This window comes from Manacus candei, unplaced genomic scaffold (assembly GCF_025592945.1).
Source record: "Manacus candei isolate 608988 ecotype Guabito, Panama unplaced genomic scaffold, ASM2559294v1 h1tg000014l, whole genome shotgun sequence".
Lineage (NCBI taxonomy): Eukaryota > Metazoa > Chordata > Aves > Passeriformes > Pipridae > Manacus > Manacus candei.
In genome coordinates, this window is record NW_026138062.1 from 19,760,417 (window position 1) to 19,785,416 (window position 25,000).

At 38.3% G+C, this 25,000-nt stretch overlaps 1 protein-coding gene across 1 annotated transcript; it reads left to right on the forward strand.

Annotated features, from left to right (window-relative positions):
- The first annotated feature begins 3,381 nt into the window (after positions 1–3,381).
- SUCLA2 (succinate-CoA ligase ADP-forming subunit beta) lies at positions 3,382–24,239 on the forward strand. The gene is made up of 11 exons (XM_051779326.1): positions 3,382–3,541; positions 4,889–5,072; positions 13,641–13,740; positions 13,940–14,102; positions 16,795–16,923; positions 17,343–17,481; positions 19,078–19,239; positions 19,321–19,463; positions 21,845–21,965; positions 22,245–22,333; positions 23,426–24,239. The coding sequence occupies exons 1-11, from the start codon at positions 3,455–3,457 to the stop codon at positions 23,498–23,500; spliced, it is 1,392 nt and encodes a 463-aa protein (XP_051635286.1). The 5' UTR covers positions 3,382–3,454; the 3' UTR covers positions 23,501–24,239.
- Positions 24,240–25,000: the final 761 nt, after the last annotated feature.

Sequence of the window (25,000 nt, forward strand, 5' to 3'; positions counted from 1 at the left end):
TTATGACATGGCTGAGCAGTCAGCTTTTGCAGATTATGAAGTAAATATAGGCTGGTGTTTCTGAGTTTGACAGTGAACAGACATCTACTGAAGAAAGACATAAGAATAAGCCAAGAATGAGAAAGTGGTAAGGTGCATCTTCTGCCATAGGAGTATGATGAAAAGCTTGCAAGGTTATGATTTATATGCTCTTGTAACTTGTTTATTAATATTTCATCTGACAAAATACTTCTGTGAGACAAACAGCTCAGTGTATTTAAACCCGCATGTGTCCAGGTGGCTATTGAAAGGGAGGCACCTACTTTTCAGGCCCAATCCCTTGTTCCTTATGCTAACACTGTTATTAGTTGCAGTTGCTGTGCAATGAACAGGATGAGTAAAACCGATCTGGATCTAGAAAACCCTTTTTTTAAAATTAATTTGTTTTGTAGCATTCTGTGGGGACACAGAGAGGGGACGGGACAGAGTTTGATGACATTGAACGTAGCACAAAGCCAAACCTGACTCAGCACACTGGGAGACAGATTATTTTTTCAGCAGGATGTGTTTCCTGATGCGATTTACAGATCAGGTACATAAATGAGGGAGGCAGCAAGTAGGAGCAGCTGAGAAAAAGAATGGTGGGACTAAGCATGTCAGTGACAGGCCAGATTTATGTCAGATTAAAATGACTACACAGCCTAAGAGGCATTAAAATGACTACACAGCCTAGAATGACTACACAGCCATTCCCTAAGAAGAACACGCATAGAGAAAGCAGGTCACAAAAGCACACAGTGTACAACAGCTTCTTATAAAGCAGCCACACAACCGCAAAACATCCATCTTACTGAGAATTTCATGCACATGATTCCCTGGCTGTGGAACTTACTATATATTCACATTTGCTTAGCTGAAGTAAAAACTGGAAGATGCAAGGATTATATTTAAATATTTTACATTGGAAAGCTGTCATTCAGAAGCTGAGTGGAATGTGACAGCAATGCATGGCACCAAAGTCCTGCCAGCAACCTTGCGGAAACTTGAGCTTGGAGGATTTTCCTTCATTTGCATTCAAGCAGCTGGTTGTTATGCTAAACCTTGATACTGAAAATTTAACATTGTTAACTGTTTCCTCACTCTGTGTTTGCAGTATAGGTATTGAATTAGACTGAGCCTGTATAAACCCGAGTTAGAAGAACTGGACTCACTAGGAATTTGTCTGGTTGTAGTCAAGATTGTTATCTTTTCTTGTTTCTCTAAGAAGGTGAAGAAAAGGTCAATGTGTCATTTCTAAGAACTGTTCGTTTTAAGGTTTGAGTTGCAACAATTCCCAATCACCTTGTGCTGACAGTCTGAACCATATGGTGGCACTGCTGATCAGACAGAAATCCATGCTTTCTTCAGTGCATCCCAGTTAAACCAGTTCTCACAGCTGAAAAGAAATTGGACAATACATCTCTCCATATAGCTGTGTATCAGACTAAAGACAACGGCATCAATCTTTCTAGAAGTCCTTAAATGTTGTCAACCATGTAACATTTCTTCTTTTGATGTATAAGGTAAAAACCATCTTCATCTTAAAACTGGAAAGGTAAGTCACCTGTACGGAGAAGGAGATACAGTAGTAGTTGCACTCTGAATGTCTTACAGTCTTTGCTAAGGCAAGAATTAATTATAAGCCTAGAGATAGTTGACCAATTTTCTTGCAGTAGCAAGCAACCGAGTTGGGATATAAGTCTGGTTTCCTGCCCTGCAGCCAGTATTTCTCTGAACAGTAGCTTTGAGCTTTTAAGCTTAAGGTCTAAAGTTCTGCTAAGCTTCGTTACATGGTCTTGTAAACTTTGTTGCGTACTCTTTCCAGGGTAGAGGTCATTTTGGGGACTCTCCTGGAATTATGAGTTTTCTTGAAGTTTATATGGGGAAATGGCATATGGGTACTGTCCTGTGATGGAACTGCAGGCAGGCCCAGTGACTAGAGAAGAGCCACTGTATGTCCAGAGGAAAGAGCACAAAGTTTAAGTGCTTTGTTTTGCCTTGCCCTTGGCAGAAGGAAGTATTTTATCAGCTGTGGTGGAAAATTTTGGATGGTCTGTTAAAATTTTGCAGCTGCTTACAGGTTCAGTGACATATCCTCCTACCTTGCATGTTTGAACACAGTGGTGCAGAGCTAACCATTCTGCTGAGCTCACTGCAGTGCTCAACTAGGGGTGACAACACTAGGACAGCAGAGGATCAGGAGCGAAATAACTGAACCATGCTAACTCCATCTTTTGCAATACTCACCCAAGGAGAAGTTATGATAGTGCATTTTCAGTTTCAGAACAAAAAGAGGCAACTTGTCCAGTTAATGGATAATTCCAGCTACAAAACTCAGGAGAATCATAGCTCCAGCATGGCTTTCCTTTAAATCAGATCTAGCTTTGATGTTCATAACATACAGAAATAACTGCATTTTTCCTTATTATTGGTAGAGGACATTCTCGTTCCAATATCCTAGGCCACTACTCTTTTCCCAATTACCATTTTGGTTTAAAGGAAAAAGCTTCACCTCCTTGTGAATCACGGGTCTGGTCACTAGTTTCTGCAGAGATACCTGCCCTCTGCTTCAATTTTTCAATGACCAACTTAAGGCCACGAAGGTACAGACCATGAATCGCAGAGGGAGAGTCGCAGCTTGGAGCTGTGTGAGGCATAAATGGGGTTTGTGGTGTAGGGTGGGGGAGAGGCCTGATATGGGGCGGGGGGAAGATAGGCTGCAAAATACCTAGAAATACTGGGACTGCAGTCATAGAAACATAGAATAGTTTGGGTTGGAAGAGACCTTAAAAATCATCTAGTTCCAACCCTTCTATGATGGGCAGGGAAACCTTCCACTAGACCACTTTGCTCAGAGCCCCATCCAACCTGGCCTTGAACACTTCCAGGGATGGGGCATCCACAGCTTCTCTGGACAGCCTGTGACAGTGCCTCACAATACTCAGTAAAGAATTTCTTCCTAATGTCTAATCTAAACCTGCCCTCTATCAATTTAAAGCCATTTCCTCTTGTCCTATCAAATAATGGGTGCGTTTGAGTTGTTGCATGAAAATACCCTGAAATAGAAAAAAAAATTACTCAGAGTGAAAATATAGAAAAATTTTCCATTCTGAAGCTGAACCGGTAGGGTGGGGTGGCAGAAGGGGGCTGTGCCCCTCTCCTCCCCTTTGACACAGGCGGTGCCAGCGGAGGCCGACGCGGTAAAAACGTTGTTGGTGGATTACAAACTTTTTTAGGAACCTTGTCAGAAAAAAGTAACCTTTATTAAAACCAGAACAGCTGAAAAACAAGTGGGCGAGGAGGACACCACAGAGCCGCTCCTCCCCTCGCGCCGTCACCGCGGCAGAGGCGCCGCGCCAGGCGCTTCCTGCCCCGCCCCCGCCGGGAGCGGCGCGTGCGCGCTGCCAGGGGCACCTGAGGGCGAAGGGGCTCGGCCATGGCGGCCTCCATGATTTGCAGCCGGGCGTCGGCCGGGCTGAGGGGCAGCGGGCTCCGCGCCGCGCTGGGCTCCGCCGCGGGGAAGGTACAGCCGCCGCTCGGGAGACGGGGCAGGCGGGCGGGCGGACGGGCGGAGCCGGAGCCGGGGCCGAGGCAGAGCCGGGTCGGGATCGCGGTCGCTCCCTGTGTAGCGCCGGCGGGAGGAGCGGCCGTCTCGTCCCACTCGCGCCGCCGTTCTGCCCTGCGGTGCTGGCAGGGCTGGCAGCCCCGTGCTTACCTTCGCACACCCGCAGGCGCTGTCCTTGCGTGTGGCAGCTCTTCCCGGCGTGCTTCCATTTCAGCGTCCCCTTCCCCTGACTTGCTTGGAAAACCCAGTGTTTCCATCTCCGCCGTCACCTTGCCCATAGGATAGGTCGGGCTGTGCAGCTCGCATCTCCGCCAGCCTCTGCTCTTGGTTCCTGTTCTTGGCTTGGTTTTGGCTGCGGCACCCCTGGCAGGCGGTGCAAACGAAAGAGCTCCGCGGGCTGCCGTGTGTGACACAGTGGGTGACACTCGGTGCCACCTTCTCCTCCTGCCACCTCGGGGAGACGGTCGCTGTGAGCGCCCCTCTCGTGTTACACGCGGCCTCCCGGGGCCGGCGGTCGGTCGGCACCTGTCCCTTGGGTTCTGTGCCAAGGAAAGGGCCTCCTGCTTACGGGAGGAATCCTTTGGAGATTAAATAGGCCTTGCCGATTCGCTAACTTGGAATGTCGTAGTGAAGCTCTTGTGTTGTCTGCTTGCAAAACAAAAAAAACCCTTAAAAATCCGGTCTGTTAGAAACTTTCTAGTACAAGCTGATTTTTGCTTCGGTGGTTGTGCCAATGGTGCATGCTAAAAAAAAAAATAAATTAAAATTAATGGAAAAGTTTGTAGTCTTTTTGCCATGAATCTTTTGTTGCTGATCTCTGTTCATGGGTTAGCTGAATTCAGTGGGCTTGCTGTTTTGTGTGTGTAAAAAATGAAGGTCTTGTTCCTGTCTCTTGAAATACGGAAAAAGCAGCAAACATTTTTCACTTTTGTTGCTACTAATTTACATGTTACAATATGCTTCTGAAATTCCTCGAGGTTCTTTTTCTTACAGGTGTTTTCCTTAAAGTACTTAAATGTTAACTGAACACTCAAGGGTGTTTTAACATTGCCAGTCCTTGTCAGTGCTAGCAGCTTCACCAGCTCTTTCCCACTGCCCAGTAAAACCTCCAAAACCAAATACCTGACTAGACATGAATGACTAATGTGGAATGGTAGGATTAAATGTGCAGGTGTTTGCATTAGGACACTGAACTGTACTTGTTTAATATGTAGACTTTTTTTAACCTAAACAAAGAGGGCAGTTTTTCACAACAGTCATGTTCTTCGTTGTTTTTGTTTTCTTTTTTTAATTCTTTTCCTTCAGGCACTCGCTGGAGGTCCAGGAATACTCAACAATCATGGATTTCAGGTGCAACAGCAGCAACAGAGGAGGCTATCGCTCCATGAATACCTGAGCATGGGACTGTTGAAGGAGGCTGGCATTTCTGTTCCACATGGAGTAGTTGCCAAGACGCCAGATGAAGCTTACAAAATAGCAAAAGAAATAGGTATATTATTAAAGAGAACTTTTACAAAATAGGCATGGGATTGATACAAGGTGTAACTACTTTTTCTCTTTCATGGTAAGGCATTCGTTGGAGTTCTGAATATACCTTCTCTTTAAGAGAGCCCTTCCTGTGAAGCAGCCTTCCTCTTAAGAAGGAATAGGTCAGGTATAAATTGTAGTAGCCTAGACTAATATAACTATCTAACCTTCTTTGAGATGAGTAATAGACTCTGCAAATCCTGGATTTCTTTCTGCTTTCAAGCAAGCTTAAAGGAAATCTTGTGTGAAGAGCTTCAGTGGTGGTGACAAGATGTCATAGAGAGCAGAAGATGCAAAACATACCTACCTTTAGGCTGCAGAAGAAGAGTAAAATCCTGTCCTTTGTGAGCGTGCTTTTCTGGCAGAATGCACCTACTTCATATGGGGGGGAGCACTTTGATGGCTTGTAGTTATACACTTATTTCCTGGATTTTTGGTGGAAAAAGTATCCAGCCTCATTTACCTGGTGCTTAAATACCTTATTTAGGCTGAGCTTTAATTTGGACTTGATTCTGCCTATTAATTTGCCACTTTACCTACTATGTGTACTAGTAACATTTTTTGTTTAATTTGAATGTAATATAGAATCAACTTCTATTGTGTGAGGCATTAATAGAGGGGGGTTTTTTTGGTTAGTTGATTTGTGTGTTTGGGTTATTTTTTAGTTTAAAATTTGTTTTTTTTTTTCCCTCAGAAAGGTGTAGTAGGCTTCTCACATAGTTTTAATGAAGAATGTTGCTTGTTGTATTTTACTCCCCTATGTACATGCCCAACTCTCTTTTCACCTTCAGATAGATATATTTGTAGTGATTCCTGAGGTTATAGGTTTTGTTAGATTCATTTCAGTTTCATGTGTAGATTTAAGAAATGAAATCTGAAAAAGAAGATAATTTTTCTTCTAGAGCAAGTTATGCTGCTTTGTAATATAGAAAGGAATTGAAAAGCTGATTTTCCTTCAGATCTGATGTCCCAGAAATTCAAGTATGGTCTGCCTGCTTTCTTTATCTTGTTTCTGTTAGAGAGTAAATGATACAAAATTATAATAATTTTATTAATATGAAAGGAAGATGCTGAAGTATTTTTGAGAATGGTTTAAAATTCAGATTCTTGCCTTCTGTCAAGAGTGAGCTTGTAGCATGATCAGAACTTCATAGATCAGGCATACCCCTTTGCTCTACTTTAATATTTGCACAAATCTTGCTGGTGGCAAATGAGACAGACCACCTTTGTCTACGACTCTTTAATCAACAGCCCAGAAACTCATAGGGTTCCTTTGTTTTGTTCCTTGTTTGGAGTGGGATCCTGTAGCAAAGTAGGTACATCCAGCTGCTGGTTTATAGCTCTGTGTCATCCATGTGATGTCACAGGTATTCCTGTTATCTGGAGTATGTGACTCTGCGCAATTTCTTGCGGGTCAGAAAAATGAAGTTGTGCAGTGTGTGAGTTAGCATCCTTCAGTAAAGGAATTTGGGGCTTCTGGTTGACAGCCAAATACTTCGTTGAAGTTAGTGTGTATTCAACACTGTGGCTGAGAGGAGGAAAGGAAGACTTCCCAAAAGGAAGAACACACTGAAGGATCTTGAATTTTTGAGGCATTGCTCAAACATAAACTTATTCTGAATGGTGACAGATTATCTTTTGCTCCAGTGTTTTGGTTTTCTTTGTTATTGTTGCCATTTACCCACCAGTTTTCGTTTAGTATGTACTTAAAAAAACCCAACAAAACCCAAACCAAACAAACCAAATCTCTTATCAGAATGAAAAAAAAAATCACTTTTTTTGTCCACCTGCTCATTGTTTATTTTTGTTGTGTAAGAGTAGTTGCCAGTAGATGTGAAATTATTTTTTGTTTCTTTTTGTGTTAAAACTGTTTTTTCAAATGCATGCCTAGACTGTTACAAAGATAGTTGGTGATACTCTTTGCTCTGTTTCCCTAGTGCTGAACCACATGCTCCTGATAAATTTACATAGAGCAGATTTCTGACTAAAGGTTGAGTTTGGGATTGGATTTCTTTTGCAAATACTTCACTTAGAAATGGGTAACTTTTTACCCAATGTATAACAAGTACAAACTTCCCATTAACAGTGATTATCATCGTTAGCTGTGGCTGTAGCTAAATCAGTGTTACGTGAACATCTCGCTTACATTTTGAAAAAATGAGCTGAGTTCTGTTCCTGAGTGTTAATAAGAGGCTGCAGCACGTCCTGATAATTGCCTCCAAGCTTATGGTTTGCTCTCAGCCATGTGTGCATTCCAGCTAGCACTGTGAGCAGTTCTGATTTAGCAACTGATACGTGTTTGTTATCAAGAACATGACTAATGAACCTAAAGACTATTTTTTGAAGAACATATGCTTTATCAGTGTGATAGCAGATAACAATGTTATACATTTCAAATAGCAATGTTATACATTTCAAATAGTATGTTCTGCTGAGCTAAGACAGCACCTATGAAAGTGTATTTATTGCTGTAACTAAGATTTTGATGCTTCCTGACACCTTTCTCCGGTTACGGGTGTGTGGAAGGGAGTGACATATTGTATGCCTGTAGCAAAGCCTGCTTTTCTTTTATTTCTGTTCATGATGATTTGAGAAGTAAGACTTTTTAAGTCATTAATATCTTGAAGAAGCTTTTGTGTCAGTAGTTTTGTCGAATTTTCAGATAGTGAATCCCACAGCTTAATGTTAATGGCAGTGTCAAATTTTAGAAAAACAAAAATGTGTACAGAATAAGGAGGTGTTAAAGAACTGAGTGCATAACATTTCACTTTTCTACTTCAAAGTTTTTGAAAGGAGACTGAAAGCAATGGAGTCTGCTGCTTTTACTGTTGCAGTTTAAGAGCTCTAGTGCAGCTCCATATATGTGTGGTTTTTAAAGAATGTTCTATTTTTGGTATGCTTTCTACAGAACGACTCAAATAATTGGCTTGGCTGCATTCCTGCTGAAAGTTCCATGATTAATAGATGTTTTTTTTCAGATCTCTTAAGGTCTTTTCAATGTTATTGAAACCTCTTAAGTTCTTTTAGATATTATTTATTTTTCTGTCATGGCTTAAGTCTACAACCTTTATCTGTTTAAAAAAAAAACAAACCAAAATAGCGATGTGTAAACCTGGGTAAATTTATAAATAGAAATTTTTCTCTCAGGCTTGATTTAGTCAGAAATCAAAGTGTAGTACGTGTGAAATAATTTTTTTAGGTAAAGTGCTTTTTCTTTACTAGCTCTTCAGAAGAAAGGTATTCCAGGCACTGTGGCACAAAAGCTAGAGTGTTTTCTTCCCTAGTGTGTGCCACACCTTCCTTTGTAGTTTGTGGTTAAGTTGTTGGGATTTTTATATGTTCTATGTCATACTGAAAGCTCATGTCTAGATTTTGTTCCCAGTATTTTTTTGGTTGTTTTGCCATTATCAGTTTTCCCCATTGGTCAGTTACCTGCTTGACTCTACAGACAACCTAAAAGACATTAGATAGTAGAGTCTGAAACTCCAGAGTGTTTATTCAGATGCTCTAGGACATGGATGATGATCTAAGGTGGCAAATTTGTGCAGAAATCCCCCAGGTTTTAAAAAAATCATGCAGTTATGTTTCTGCTTACCTGGTCAAAATCTCTAGATAACCAGCAGTAGCAGGTAGTAGTCTAGAAACCAAACATGTACCTAAATTCTGGCAAATGTAACCTTTTTGGCATCTGAAGCTTACATTCTGCTTTAGCTTTTGCTTTCTTCTGTAGTGCTTTACTCCTTTGAAGTTAAAATACCAAAACATGTTGTTGATGATAATTCACTAATTAAAATAAACTTGTCTAACCAGCAGATTAAGATTTTGACCTCTGTATTTTAATTGCTTGACTTAGACTGTTGCCAAAACCAAACCTGTCTTGTGAGCTGATGACGAACTTGATGCAGTTGAATAATGTCAGGAAGTATTTGAGTAGAAACTATTTTGTAATAGCAAAACATCTGTTTGCTCTCCTGACTGGTATGGTCCTTTCAGTGAAAGTATGAAGATTCCTGGAACATAATTATTTCAATAATCATACATCTGATTTGTCTGCAGTGAGTCTTTGAACACTCAAAAGTTTCAAATGCTGAAAAAATGTGATTTTTAAGTTAGAATTCTAAATAACTATACTTACTAACAAAATGCAGACCATATATCTGAAGAGATTCTCTACCTCTGTTGACAGAGTTAGGGTCAGCATATTATTTGGGTTGACGCTTCTGTTTTTAGTTAAAAGCCCATCTTTTTGCTCCCTAATACCAGTAAATAAACTATATTGTTTAAACTTAGAGCTGTTACTGTATCTGTGCAATAAAAAACATACATAGTTTGTGTTATAACTGGAGAGTTACTTTTTCTGGTACAAGAACTTCGAAATACTAGCTGAGGCAAAAGTTATGTGTCTCTGTCTCTCTCCCAGGATAAGTTTGCAGTTGAATGGTAGTTGGGAACTTGGTTGACACTTGTGTTACTAACCTGTCACTGCCTTCTATTGTTGTCTGTCTTGTCAGAGTAGATTAGGCTTGCATAGTTATCATGAAGGCGTCTGTAATATGTGGAATGCAGTACTGCTGCTAAAGTTAGTGTTGGGCAGAGAAGTACCTGTTAATGTGATTTGACAGAAGTCAGAATGGAAACTTGTAAAGCAGAATCTTTTCGTACAGTTTGTCCTGAACACGTTAGTGCTAAGTCAGCGTTCTGCTGATTTCAGACACCTGTCCTCATTGGTATCTACTCTTAATTTTCTAAGCATTTCCTGATTTTTTTTCAGGCTCTGCTACTTACATGTGTGTTTAGTGCTGACTGCCATTAACATGGAAACATGATGCTTAACAAATGCGTGTTCTGAGATTTGTGCCTTGGCCTGTAGCTTGCTTACCTGGGACACTGTCTGTACTGATGTTCCAGGGCCCTGTGTTAAGGCTTTATGGTTTGTTACTGCTGCTGAAAGCTGAAGTCCTGCTCACTGAAGTGTCCCTGTGCATGCGCGTGGCACACGGCGCATAAGTCTGCAAAAGTACTGTCTGCTGTGTGAGCTTTTACCTTCAGGGAATCGCTTCTCTCAAGGCATGATCACACAAATGCTTATGCTGGCACAAGAAAAGACTGCAGTGAAAAGCTGAAGACAGAAGGCAGTATAGGACTTCTGTGGGATTGTGTTTGCTGACATAAACTGTCCTGGCTTTGTATGTGGGTACCTGCTCTAGGGCAGAAACTGCCATATTTTATTGAAACAAAAGCCTAGCAGTATTTCAAAGCCATATAAGCAAAACACAAGGGCACAGCTGTTGATACTGAGTAGAAAATGATAGTAGCTGCTGGTTTCCAATTTTTTTCCTTGCATTACCGTGTATCAGCAGTTCTCTGTGTCAGATTGTGACAGTGCTGCAGCTCTAACACTGCACATGGGTGTATGAGCAAACATTTCTGTCCTCTAGTTTTAGGGTAATTTTATATAGGAGCTGTGGGAAAAAATGTTTATTGAACAATAAACTTCCTGCATGATGGCTTAAGTTATGGTTTCCTTGGGACATATTATCTTAAATTTTGTTTCAGGTACATTTGTGCAGCTTAATTGCTTGTAAACATAGCTGGTTAAATAAACCTTGAAGTATTATGTGTTTATGCAATTAAGCAGTTTGCTTGGAGTGCTGTAGGAAAACAATTTACAAATCATTAATATCCTGCTCATTTAATGACACAGTTGTTGCATAAGGGATAATCCAGTGATGTTACGGCCAAATTGATTGTGAAAAGTTAAAAGTTGTTTTTCTCACACTTTTTTTCAGATGTTGACAAAGTTTAATAATGCATAATAATGACATTTTAAAGAAACATCTAAGAGAATCAGAGCAGTGATGCATTTAGCCCAATACTCTACCTAAGGACAAAAGAACATAGTATTTAGGGCAGTTGTTAGCCTGCCTATTTTTGCTGTCCATTACCCCTCCTTTCCCCTCAGCATTCATATTTGTTGTCTTAGAAATATCAGAGGGAACATCTCTACCCAGTTCCTTTTGACTCTTCTGCTCTTCTTTCCCATCTCCTGGCAGGCTTCATTATCTTTTGTGTAAACAAGGGTCTTTTTCTCTTGCACCGTTTTAAAACTGACTTCCCTTGGTAGGTGGCTTTTGTTTTTGGCTGGTGTAGAGCAGCAACTGGAATGAATGATGTACATGTAGTTCACAGAATCACAGAATATGCCGAGTTGGAAGGGACCCACAAGGATTATTGAGTCCAGCTTCTAGCCCTGCAGAGAACCATCCCCAAGAGTCACACCATAGTTGTGTGTTCTTGTTCTATCCTGCACAGGTATGGCTGAAGACTTTACTTATATTCTTGCTTTCTTCTCCTTTGATAGATTTAAAGAAGTGCTAAGCTCGTTTAGTTTCTTCTTTTGAGAGTATCTCTTAATTTCATTGATCATCCTAGTAGCCAGAAAAAATTCTATGCCCAGCGCTAAGTGTGATATTCCAGCTGAGGTCTTGCCAGAGCATTAGTTGGGATCTAGTTTTCACTTGTTCAGATTCTGGTCTTTATTGCTAGGAGGAATGACCACCACAAAGAGGTGCCTGTGGGTGAACTTTTGGCTTTCCTGAAAACTTCTGTGTAGTAGCAGCTTTTTAGCTTCTGGACTTGTGTAGGAAATGAAAAGTAGAGCGGAGAAATAGGACTCTATCTTCTGAACTTATTAGTGGACTGTAAGTTAAATCTTTTAGTCTTGATTGATAAGTATATTGCTTCTGAAACATTGTCAGATCTTCCATGGAAACCTCAAAATAGTAAAATAACGCTGTGAATATATTAGATCTTAAATATTTGAGGCACTTCAGATCCTTGTGGAGGAGCCCTGGTAGGTCCTCCGTGAGCAAGGGAACAAGTGTGAGCTGGTGGGTTTTGTTAACCTCTTCACAGATAAGAAAGTATTTTTCTCTCTTTTATACTAACACTGAAAAGTCGTGCTCCTTGTACGTTAAAGGTAAATTGTTTTCAGATGGATGGAACTTTAATCTCGCGTGTTGGAGTACACGACTTCATTTATCCATGAAGCTGCTACTTACAGTCTTATTCACACATGACACTTAGTGTTTCCTAAAGCAGGCTTGGTACTTAGAGTAGCTGCGTAAAATTAAGTCTTGTGTGGCTTCTATCAAGTATGTTATCTTACTCGATTGCCAATACTTGGTAGCTATAAAAAAATAGTTATCTTCAGGAACTGAATTAAATGTTAGAATCATAGACTGTAATAAGTTGACATATACTTGTGTGTTCATAACCTTCATGCTTCTTGTGGAAAAAAAAGGGCTTTAAATCAGTTGTGAATTCAGAGATCTGTTGATAGGTAGGCAGTCAAGAAGTAAAATCAACCAGTAGCTAGTTGGGAGTAGTAACTTGGGTATTCCCTTTGTTTATAGCCTTCGTAGCTTGTGATATTATGCAAGTTTATTTTTACCTGCCCAAGCAGGATGCAGGTCAAAATAGAAATCAACACAACTTCTTTGTCTGCCATGATCTTCCTCAGTATGTGTAGTGACTAGTTTTACCTGAGTACTGTAATTATTCTTAAGCTTTTCCATGGTTCTCTTTTCACATCCAAGAGAACAGCAAGTTCTTTCTTTGCTCAGAAAGACCAGAGTGGCTCAACTAATGGTGGCATGAGAAGAGGTGGGATGTGCTGAACAAATGTGAATGGGCCAGCTCTTAACATCTTGCCGTCTAGTTATTCTCTGTACTCTAAGTGAACTTGAATAGTAACTCAGGACTTAGTTTTTCTTCCTTTATCACCTTAAATGACTTTATGAACTCTTTTTTTTGCCTTTAATCTTTCAGGATATCCCAGTTTCATTTTAATTATATTCTCATACTTTACTTTTTAAACCCAAATGCACAGTCTCCCCTACCTGGAAGAATATTTTGTAAAGGATTTTTAAACAGTTAAAGCCAACTAAAGGGCTTACTCTGCCTGTTCTTGGAAAAACAATGGATTTGTTTAGGCCTGTGCATTCTGCAAAGCACTCAAGCTCATGCATCAGTGCTCTGGTGAAAGCTGTAGACCTGCAATCTGACTTGAATAAGTGCTATAGTTACACATCATTGCTGGGAAGATAGTGGTAACAGATATAGGGTATTTGTACTTGATTGAGGAAAATCTGGGATTACAGTGTGCCAGGTATTCAGTTTCATCTTGTTAATAGTCTGAGATGCTAACAATTTCTTAATAGGTGCTTAATCACTTGTGATTCAAACACATGTTAAAGATGTATCAGAACAGTCAAAGTACCAACACTTTTGAATACTAATTCACCAAGGTTTGTTCACAGAGCAACCTAAAGCTGCAATGTGTGGATTATTTGAGACTTTTGGAATAATCTGTATGAGCTACAATACAGTCTTCAGTTTACATGGTTGTATTTTGAATGGTGGGAGTGGAGAAGGCGGGATAAAATTAAAGCAGCCTTTATTATTCTAGTTGGGGCAATTTGTTTTAGTAGTTACAGATGACAAATTTTTGGGTTTTCTTTTGTTCTAGGTACAAAGGATCTTGTGGTAAAAGCACAGGTTTTAGCTGGTGGTAGAGGAAAAGGAACATTTGAAGGTGGCCTCAAAGGAGGAGTGAAAATAGTTTTTTCGTAAGTTGTTTTTAAATTATCCAACCAAGTAGAAAAACTTAACAGTTTCACATTATGAATTGAACCTATTGCTTTCTTTAAAACAAATATTTTAATTCTTAACCTTAAAATAACAAAAATTAGGTAAGATTTTTTTTTTAATGCTACTTCTGTTTTTTCAGCAGTTTTTGTGTCACATTCTGAGCTTCTTTTATTCTAGTCCAGAAGAAGCGAAAGATATCTCCTCCAAAATGATTGGAAAGAAGTTGTTTACCAAGCAGACAGGAGAAAAGGGCAGGATATGCAATCAAGTATTTATCTGTGAGCGGAGGTATCCCAGGAGAGAATACTATTTTGCAATAACAATGGAAAGGTCTTTTCAAGTGAGTAATATGAGAAATAAAAGTAAGCTAGTTAACTTGTTTTAACTGAGTTTTTAAAAAATCAACAAAACTGTTTATTGTACTGTTTATTCACTTACTTGCTTTTGAAAATCAAAACTGCATATGAGCTAAATTGTTTTCTAATATCTCTGACTATATGATTGCCTTAGTTTTTAAGTGCTTTAAAGAAGTTTAAATGCTACAATTTAAATTTACGGGATAATAAATAAGCATTGGTAGTCCCAACTGAACTTCAGAGTCACATGGCTGAAGAGGAGATGGGTGGAATGAGGGGGTTATTTTCATTTTGGTTTTAGTTTGCACTTACTACTGGATGCCCATATTAGCTATATTTTTCAAGTAAGTTCTATATGTGTGCATGTACATGTACACACTGTTTAAGACTGTCAGGAACAAGATAAGTAAAAGTGTTGTAGAAGAGCAAATGGTCCTGTATAAATCAAACATCCTTTTTCTCTAATGTGGGAAGGTTCTAGAGGTGTATGGGTGTGTCCCTCGATTTTGAGTGTGCTGCTAGCTTTCTTATGCCAGTGCTCTTCAGAAATTGATAAGAAGATTTGGGCCTAGAGGTCTGTCTTCAGAGCTTTCAGGAAAATGAATACCACAGTCTTTTCTGCTTGTATGAACTCTGTGTGGGGTATGTGGTTTTTTAGGCTACAATTCAAGCTGCATTACTGAAATGAGTCAGTGTTTTCGGACAGACAAGTGTTCTGTTGTGGAGCATAGAGCATGAATTGGTAAATAATTTTAATGAAGCTGGGGTAAAACAGGTCTTGGAACTTTATTTTCTGAAGCTCAACAAAAACTGGGTTTTTGTTCAGATGCATCTATTCAGATTTTAAAGTGTTTGCAGAGGCACTGATTTTGGTAATTGGAGTATTTCTGGTGTGAGTATGAAATAATATTCTGTGGAGGAATTAGAAAACTAGTTGTATTCTAATTTATTTTTTTTGTAACAGTATTAGGAATTAAGTATTGCATTTACTTCTTTCTCTTCCTCTGTAGTGTTCTTTTTGATAGGAAAATATCCGTTGTGTTCGATTGCAGTACAATTATGTGACCTAGGCACCTACATTCTGATATTTGCTGTAATAGAGCGGGGAGGATCGAAATGTTGCTGTACGAACCCCAGATTTGCCACAGGGTGGCGCTAAAATGCTGTAAATTAACAGATTCAGAATCTTAAAATCGTGTAAGCAATAAGCAGGGATCCTTGTGGAAATAAAATTTCCTGTAACTGATTTAAACAAATTAGATAAAGAAGGAAAACATGTTTTCCTGACTTGTTCTTGCTCTTGTATGAAAAAATAAATCTTATTTGTGTATATTGAGTATACTGTGTGGGCTATTGCCTTGTGATAGGGATGTGCTTTGTTTTTACTGCTGACTTTATAAGTTATGTTTTTAGATGTGCTTGTAGTTGCTGTAACATGCATAGGATGCTCATGGTGAGGAAATGCCTTTCAAAAGAAGGAAGTGTGAGGATTGAATAGTACACAATGTTTATTCCTGATGTTGCAAACTTCTTCCTTTAAGGGGGGGGGGGGAAAGACTAAAATAGTCAGCTGAAACTGGAACTTGGTGACGTGGATATTATTTGCCAACAGGGGTTTATGCTTTAGGCAAAAATGTTCACTTTGGTTGTTATTTTATGATGTGTTTGTGTTGAACCTTGTTACTAGATGCAGGATAATTTGCCAGCTATATGTTTCCATTTGGAAGGATGGTAATGGGAGGAGAGTGGTGTGGTTATTAAGCATGTTCTCTGAACTAGAGTCGCATTTTCTATAATTAATTGTCAACAGTTATAAAGCTGTTTAGTGTTTAAGACCTCTGCTGATAAGTGCACGTATGCTTTAGTATACCCCTGGTCATAATCCATGCATGGATGCTGATAAGGGAAGGAAGGTAGGTTGAGGTACTACAAGTGAGTATGTTTTAACTGTGAACTGGAGGAGAGATTTTTTTAGGTTTGATGATACCAAGTCCTTGATGCTTTTGTTGAGATTTAGACAGTTTAAAAAAACCCCAAACAACAAAACTACTGCAAATGCTATCAATTCTGGTTTCTTAGGTTCTTTTACTATGGAATAATTCAGTGCTGTTTTGTCAGAACTCCATGACTTAACTTTCAGTGATGGCTATAGCTGCTGAACAGGTATGGTTTGCAGTAATTTATCACTAGGTTTTGCACACTTACATTTGTCCTTGAAGTTGGAGCATGGCAAAATGAATAAGTGCCTGGTGTTTGATCAGTGTTTGTATAGGGGTTAGTGGAGAACATGGAGATGAGAAGGTTGTTCTTTTTCTAGTGACAACCTAAAAGATAAAATTCATATGATTACTGAGTTCAATCTTTCTATCAAAATTTAAAACTAGTATGTCTTTGTTAATTGATCTGTTGCTACAGTGGACACAAAGGACAGTTTTCCTTTTTAAAAGAAATTAGACCCAACATACACCTTAAAACTTGGAAAGTATTATTAAAAGGTTTTATACAGAAGTATTGAGTAGATAATAACACTCTCCTCAGAGCATACAAGTAAAATGTTCAAATAAAAAAAAAATTCTAACAAGGTTTTATTGCTGTGAGGTATCATATGGGAAGAGTAGAGTTTCGATTCTGTGGTATAAAATTACTTATACTTTTTTTTTCCCCTCTCTGTTCTAGGGTCCTGTGCTGATAGGCAGTTCTCAGGGTGGTGTTAATATTGAAGATGTTGCTGCAGAGAATCCTGATGCGATAATTAAGGAACCCATTGATATAGTAGAAGGCATAAAAAAGGAGCAAGCTGTTAGGGTAATTGTTAATGTGGGAAAGTACACATCATCAAGGATGGGAGGGTTGCTTCTAAATTTTGTAAAGTATGTATGCATTCAACCTACTGAGTTGTCAGAAACCCTTTTTTGAAACAGATTTGAACTAGATATTTGAGTATTTTCAGGTGATAGTGTAAATCCAACTACTTGGCAGTCCTTTATCTAGCTTTTATATGGGTTTGTAAAGGCATGTGGTTATAAATTTTTACTAGCTGTGTTTTAGGATAAGTGCAGTGTTTTGTACTGAAAAGAATAATTTAAAACCTAAGAGTTACTCTTTTGTTTCCCCCAGGTAGACAGGACAGGTTCTACATTTGTAAATTCAGTTGACACTGAAATAATAGCTAAACTGAGACACCTCTAACATGAATTAACTGATAACCAATCTTTTACTTTTAGCTTGCCCAGAAAATGGGATTTCCTCCTAATCTGGTGGATGAAGCAGCTGAAAATATGATCAAATTATATAATCTTTTTCTGAAATATGATGCTACCATGATAGAAATAAATCCTATGGTGGAAGATGCATCAGGAGTTGGTAATGTTTCTTACTCATATTCTTCATGTACCACCTTGATGTTTTTGTAAATCTTACCTGCTTTGCACTGCTAAAACTTTAGCTGTATACAGCAAGAGGATTTAGTGTTAACATGGTATGGTGAAAAACAAATTTAATAAAGCATATAAATTTGCCTAATCTAAACATAGTAGATATCTGCTCTAAATTGCTAAGTAGGATCCTAAGTTTAAGTAGCTTCCTTTTTTAATTTTTCAAGGTTTGTTTTTTTTTTTTAAAGAACACATCTTCCACTCTTGAGTGACTACCCAGGATAAGGCATTCGTGGAAGTTAGGTCTTTTCAAAATTCATGAATTGAAACTTGACCCATCTCATGTATCCAAATTGGTACTGTAAAGGTAACCAGAATAGTAGCACCTTTTAGAAATCTCCTGCCTTTACTATTCAGGTATCAGAATGACTGAATGATTGAGTTTGATGTATTGAAAGACATTATTGATGTATTAAATAATATCCTGATGTTTATCATGTTTTTAGCATATGCAATTGCAGAATAGTTATTCAATCACAACCAATTCCCCTCTCAGTAAAAAATAAATCTGGAGAGAATATTTGTACTTGAACTCGGGTTGTTACTGTTTTTTTCCTTTTATTTTTTTTTGTTTTGTTTTTTGTTTGTTTGTGGTTTTGTTTGTTTGTTTGTGGTTTTGTTTGTTTGTGGTTTTGTTTGTTTGTTTGTGGTTTTGTTTGTTTGTTTGTGGTTTTGTTTGTTTGTGGTTTTGTTTGTTTGTTTGTGGTTTTGTTTGTTTGTTTGTGGTTTTGTTTGTTTGTTTGTGGTTTTGTTTGTTTGTTTGTGGTTTTGTTTGTTTGTTTGTGGTTTTGTTTGTTTGTTTGTGGGTTTTGGTTTTTTTGTGGTAGTGTCCTGTTTTTTTTTTTCTTCCTTTTAAATAATACTGCTTAAATTAATGGTATGGAGCAGTCTCTCCCATCTGTATCTTGTACCTTGTCATTTTTATATTATTTGTAGTGAGGGATAGAAGTCAAGGGATACATTTGTACAGACAGAAACTTAGTTCTGAGGTAAAGAATACTCTAGGTTTTCCACGTCACCTGCTATATCTACATAAAACTTAGTTTTGTGTTTTCTCCCAACACCTTTTCTTTCAACTCAGACATTTTTTTCATTGTGTTTCTGTGTGCTTACATGCATGCACCCACACTATATATTTAATCTAAAAGCAAAAAACTAAGAGGGACTAAAAAACCCTCAAACCAGAGATCTTCTGTAGTGATTAATTATATGCTAATTAGTGAAGCATAATTTGCCCAGATTTATCAAACAACTTGTTGTAAGCTTTTTTGTTTTTAGTGTCTCAAGAAATAGCTATTCTCCTTTTTGTGCAGTTAAAGGTATTTAACTGATTGCGTGGGTAAACTGGAGAGAATCTTGTGTTTAGTTGCAGTGCTAAGTGTGTCTTTTCCACAAAGCTTTGTGCTTGGACTGTATGACCTAGCTGCCTAGTTTGGCTTAACATACTTTAACACATTCATGTAGCAGTTGAACTGTTATTCTGATATTAAATGATGGTTAGTTGTGGGGGTTTTTTTGCTTTCAGTGATGTGCATGGATGCAAAGATAAACTTTGACAGTAATTCAGCCTATCGCCAGAAGAAGATCTTTGATATGCAGGATTGGACACAGGAAGACCAAAGAGACAAGGATGCTGCAAAAGCAGATCTCAATTATATAGGATTGGATGGAAACATAGGCTGCTTAGGTATGTTCTATTTAATGAATGTTAAATGACCTAATGGATTTATAAACTGAAGTCCTAAATGTTATCTTTATTCTCATGTAGTCAATGGTGCTGGTTTAGCTATGGCCACAATGGATATAATTAAACTTCACGGCGGAACTCCAGCAAACTTCCTTGATGTTGGTGGTGGTGCTACAGTGCAGCAAGTGACAGAAGCCTTTAAGCTTATTACCTCTGATAAAAAGGTGAGGGAAGAGTTGGCGTATCAAGGTCCTACACAGTGGTAAACAGGCATTGGAAGACAATGCTTAGTGCATGCTCTCCAGAAAACATGTTTTTATAAGAATAGAATTAGAAAGGGAAAAAGATGGAGATGTTAGTTTAATCTTGGTGCAGATGAAGGAGGCATGAAAACCTATTGCATTTTTTCCCTTTTTAAAAAATAGGTTCTTTGGCTATGTACTGAGTAGACAGTTTTGTGTTTTCTGGTTGAAGTTAGAGTTGTATTTGAATCTTTCCAGAAATCTTGGAGTTGGAAACTCCCACAGCCCACTGTTCAAACAGAAAGCAGTATTTGGATGGGTTTCCACTTTTTTTTTCTCTTGGACCCATTTTGCAGCTGGATCTCCTTCGTGCATACAGCTGTAGAGATGAAAGTTTGCTGTGCTGTGCACAAACAAGTTTCTAAAGTATTGGTTATGTGTAATGTAAGATAAAATAACTTTGTAATGGGCTTGGAAGGGCATTAATCTTTCACCCTATTAAAAGTTTCTCAAAAGTGTTCGCATGTTATTAAAATAATAAATCGATTGAAACTAGAGGAAGAGCTGTACTATCCCAGAAAAATAATGTGAGGACTGGATTGATGGTCTGCATAAGAGGTGCTAATCTCAGTGGGAACTTGGCAGTTTGGGACTTTTTAAAAAGAAAGAAAAATATTGAAAAAGGGATAACAGAAAAAGATGGGAGTGACTTGTAGAACCTGGTAATGATATGCTACTTTTACACCAGAATGTTGGGCACCACTTGCTCATCTTTGGAAGGGGCCAGAAACAAATAGTGAGTGATTTAAGAGGAGCTTAGTCTCTGCCTCACTGGAAAGACACTTATTACCAAATGCAGAGTCTGACACTCTCTGCAAGAGTGTTTAGAATCATTGAACCATTTAGATTGGAAAAGACCTTGAAAATTGTGTCCAACCAGAAGTCTAACACAACCCAGTTCTGCACTAAACCATGTCCCTAAGCACCATGTCCACAAGTCCTTTAAATAACTTCAGGGTTGGGGGCTCAACCACTTCTCTGGGTAGCTCGTGCCAATGCTTAACAACACTTGAGGGAAAGAAATTTTTCCCAATATCCAATCTAAAACTCCCTGGGTGCAGCTTGAAACCATTTCCTCTTGTTTTACTGGTTGTTATGTGGGAGGAAAGACCAACCCCTACCTCACTACAGCCTTCTTTCAAGTAGTTGTAGAGAGCCATAAGGTCCCCCTGAACCTCCTTTTCTCCCGGCTAAACAACCCCAGCTCCCTCAGCCACTCCTCATAAGACTTGTTCTTTCTTCACATTCTCCCAGCGAATTGAGGGAACAGTGAGGGACACAGGCACAGAACATCTAAATTGCAGAGAGAAAAGAAGAAAACAAGGAAGAATCTGGGGGTTGGTGATTTGGGACCAGTTTTTGCAATGCCAGTTTTCTGCTGATGTATGGATAGAGGGTGTCCAAACAGACTTAATAGAACTTTTCCTTTTTGCCTTCTTTCAGCTGCTCACTCTTTTATCAAAAAACTATAACTATAACTAGTATTGCTGGTGCTGAAAGTCAGAGCAGTGCAGCCTACTGGTGTCATGGCCTGCACTCTGGCTGGCACTCAGGGTTCAGTTCAGGGCTGGTTTGGAACAGCCTTCTGGGATGTCAGTCTCAGTTGCTTCTGCCCATCAGTAGCAGGAGCAATAACAATGTAACAAGATGAGTTAGTCTAATTGCAAGATAATGAGAACCAAGTTTCTGTGTATTAACCAGTTGCACAGGAATGTTTTGTCTTGTTAAGTTTATTCTGTCCTCCAAGGCTGTTTATCCATTTTGGCTTCTGCTTTATTTCATTTTTCACCATTGGCTGTGATCTTTTTACCCTTCTTTTCCACTGCTTGAGTAGGAAAAAGATTACCCCTTAGCTGCCAGCTTAACCCTCCTGAATAAAATTTATTTCAGATAGCTTAACTCTAAGCATGCTAGCTTTTTTGTGAACTGTATAAACATTGTCTTGTGTAAGAATTTTTTAAATTTTCTGTGTTCTTTAGCGCAGCTTCTTCAGTATGTGGAGGTACTGGTGTGGGAGGTACCTCTGCTGGAGAACTGTTAGAAGCGGAAAGACAAGCAGTTGACAAATTTGATTTCCTGAAGCAACTGTTCTGCTCTATGTTATGCTGTATGTTTTGCTGTACTTTATAGAAGTGTACTTTTGTTGCCAGTGTTCTCTAGAACAGAAATGTTCCGTGTCTTTTGCAGAGTCCCTTAATACATTTAAAGAGCTTGAATTTTTCTTAGGCTGAAAGGCTGAGTTCTGCTTTTATCTGATGTGCCTTTGGCCATTTTTAACAGGAATATTGTCATTGATTCTGTAGGTACTGGCTATTCTGGTAAATATTTTCGGTGGCATTATGCGATGTGACGTTATAGCACAAGGCATTGTTATGGCAGTAAAGGATTTGGAGCTAAAAATCCCTATTGTGGTACGGTTGCAAGGTGAGTGTGCTTCATATATATTTGAATATATTTCTGTCCATATCGACAACTGTTATTGAGCTTGTATATTGTGTAGCAAGTTGCCTGTAAGTTGAAGTCTATGGAAAAATAAGGCAAACCCTGAGTTTAGATGGTAAGGGTTGGCAAGTTAATAAAAAGAGATTTCCTGCTTTGAAACTACTAAAGGTGTCTTCTAAATTTATTCACTAACTTTTGGAAGAGGCTCCCTAGTAGTAGTACTCTCCTGTTCAATGAGTGGCATTTTATCTGTTTCTGAAGGTACACGAGTTGATGATGCCAAAGCTTTAATAACAGCTAGCGGCCTCAAAATCCTTGCGTGTGATGACTTGGATGAAGCTGCAAAAATGGTAAGATAGCTGCTTATGAATATTCTTTTCAGAACATACCATCTGTTGCAGAGTATTGAAAAGTTGAAACTCCATTCAATCAACTTAAGGTAGCTTAAGATAAATCACAGTGCCAGTTATTATCATCAGAGCCTGAAGCAAGTGTTTAACAATTTGGTAAGTACGTAGTTTGTCAGGGAAACAACTATGCAGGCAGAAGCTATTAAACCCCACAAACGAAAACCAGACCAGTGATCAGATCAGTTGCTCCCCTTGGTATGGGAATGGCTAAGAGCTTAGGTTTATTAATTTTGAGAAAATATGTAAATTGAGGTGGATGAAAAAATGCAATGTAGCACTTCCTTTGATACACCACTATATTTCAGTGTGCGTGATTAAAACTGTAGTTGATCATCTCGTTGCCTCATAAGATAATTAGAAAGTCAGACATGCAGACACATTGTTTGTGATTTTTTTTTGGGTGTATTTACCTTGCTTTGTTTTTGCAAATCACACTAGGAATGTGTAGCAACAGTAAAGATGAAAATTTTTGATCTGCAGAAAGTTAGAAGGCATCTGATGGATTTTATATGGTGGGGAAACACATTTCTGAGTCTTTCTTTTTTTCTGCAGAACCACTTACTCAGTTATAACAATTCATTCTAAGCAGGAAGTAATTCAGAGAGATTTAGAGTTGTTATGCAAGAGAAGATGAGGCTCCATAAGGTATCAAAATAAGATCCAGAAATACTTGCAATAAGAACTCAGAGAAGAAATAGTTTTAGATATATAGACTCTCTCTCGTGAGCAGATACCCCAACAGCTCCCAGGATAATAGGGTGGCACATAAAATTTAAAACTTTTAGCATGTTATCAAGATATTTGGTTGTAAATGAGAAACAAACTTTATTAACTCAGATGTTTTCTAGAAGACCTGACTATCTTTCATTTAAAAGTGGTTAAGAAGTACTGACCTAGGTAATAATCCTACACCCACCTCCCCCTTTAAGATCTTACTGATGTTTCTCTGGCATTACTTTGTTTAAAAAGATTGATCCAGCTCAGTCAAGTTAGAATTGTTTTGAAATTAAGTCATTATTTTCTGTTTTTCAGGTGGTGAAGCTGTCTGAAATAGTAACCTTAGCAAAGCAAGCTCAGGTGGATGTTAAATTTCAGTTGCCAATTTGATCTGAGAAATGTCATGCCAGTGTCTAACATGTTCTCTGAAATACTGTGTTCTGTGGGATATTTTTAATTTTTCTTTTTGTGGAGGTATGGATTGACAGGCGCACAAACTTAAGTATCTGGTCTTTAATGTTAACATTCAGAATGGTCAGAATTCTTGTAAAAGTGTGTATTGCTGATACTTAGTCTCTCTTCATTGTTATTCTCAAGCCTCCAGCTTTTGCTGCAGAATGTCACTTGCAATATACTTCTGCATTGTCCAAAGTAAAGCTTCTGGTTGAAAAATAATTATTCTGAATAAATTTTGAAGTTACTTTACTTGTAAATTTGTATTAGACTTGGCTAAAAGTAAATATGACTGGATTATCTAGTTGTCCATGTGGAGAAATGTATTGAAACGGTATTTTATGTTGGAGACAGTTGTACTTAGCAGTACAATGGACATGAGCAAATCAATCATTATTTATGAACAGATGCATTTGAACTTGATCAGAAATATTTTTAGAAGTCCTTCACTGAAGTAACTGGTAACTCATCTGGACAACGTGTTAAATCACTACAAAATATACTGTAGCACTTAGATTTTCACAATTTCCAGCCTTCGCAAAAAAGCATTGTGTAGTTTTATATATGAACAAGCATTTACCAAACTTCGAGGAGACAGGATACATAGATAATTAAAATGTCTCTTGTACATTGCTAATAAAATTGTACATTAATAAAATATCTCCCAAAACTTTTACTGACTTTTTTCTTTATTTGTTACCATTTTGAAAAATTGCATATACTTATGGATTAAACCACAATTTAAGATAGCAAACTAAAAGCTTTTTAGGAGTACAGTTACAGTGGCATATATGTTAATTTTTTTTCTCCTTGAAATGCACTGTGTGATTAAAACCATGTGAACTTCTGTTGAAAAGCTTGGACAGATATCATGCATATAACATTCTACTAAAGAGTCCATAACTGATCTCTGCACAAATAAATATGCAGGAAAGTGTTGCTTTTTGGTAAATATTACTTCTGACAAATATAATATTAAACATTAATTTTTGTCACCTTACTTACACCACCAATGCTGTTGATTTTGTCATTACATTGAAGTTGGAACTTGGATGATGATCTGTTTACTCAGTACTCATTTTTTGTTTGTGTTTTGTACTGCTTTTGTTTAAAATGTTAGTTTCTTGGCTAATGATAGTGTAGTTTTATCTGGAAATAATGAAGCCTTGTCTATGGTGGGATTTCAGAATGGGAAGTCATATAGTCATGAACTAAGGGCTTGGAAGGATTGTATAAAATGTAGGGAAACGCACAGGCATATCGGGAAACATGAATAAAACATATTTTTGAGGTAGGTGGGGTAATATATGAAGAAAATTTATACTAGGATAGTGTATTTCAGTAATTTTTTGGCAGTACTTAAAAAAATCAGCAGAAATTGAATTCCCTCTGAATTTAAACTGGGTTATTTTTGATCCCAGTTGGTCTTTTACAACT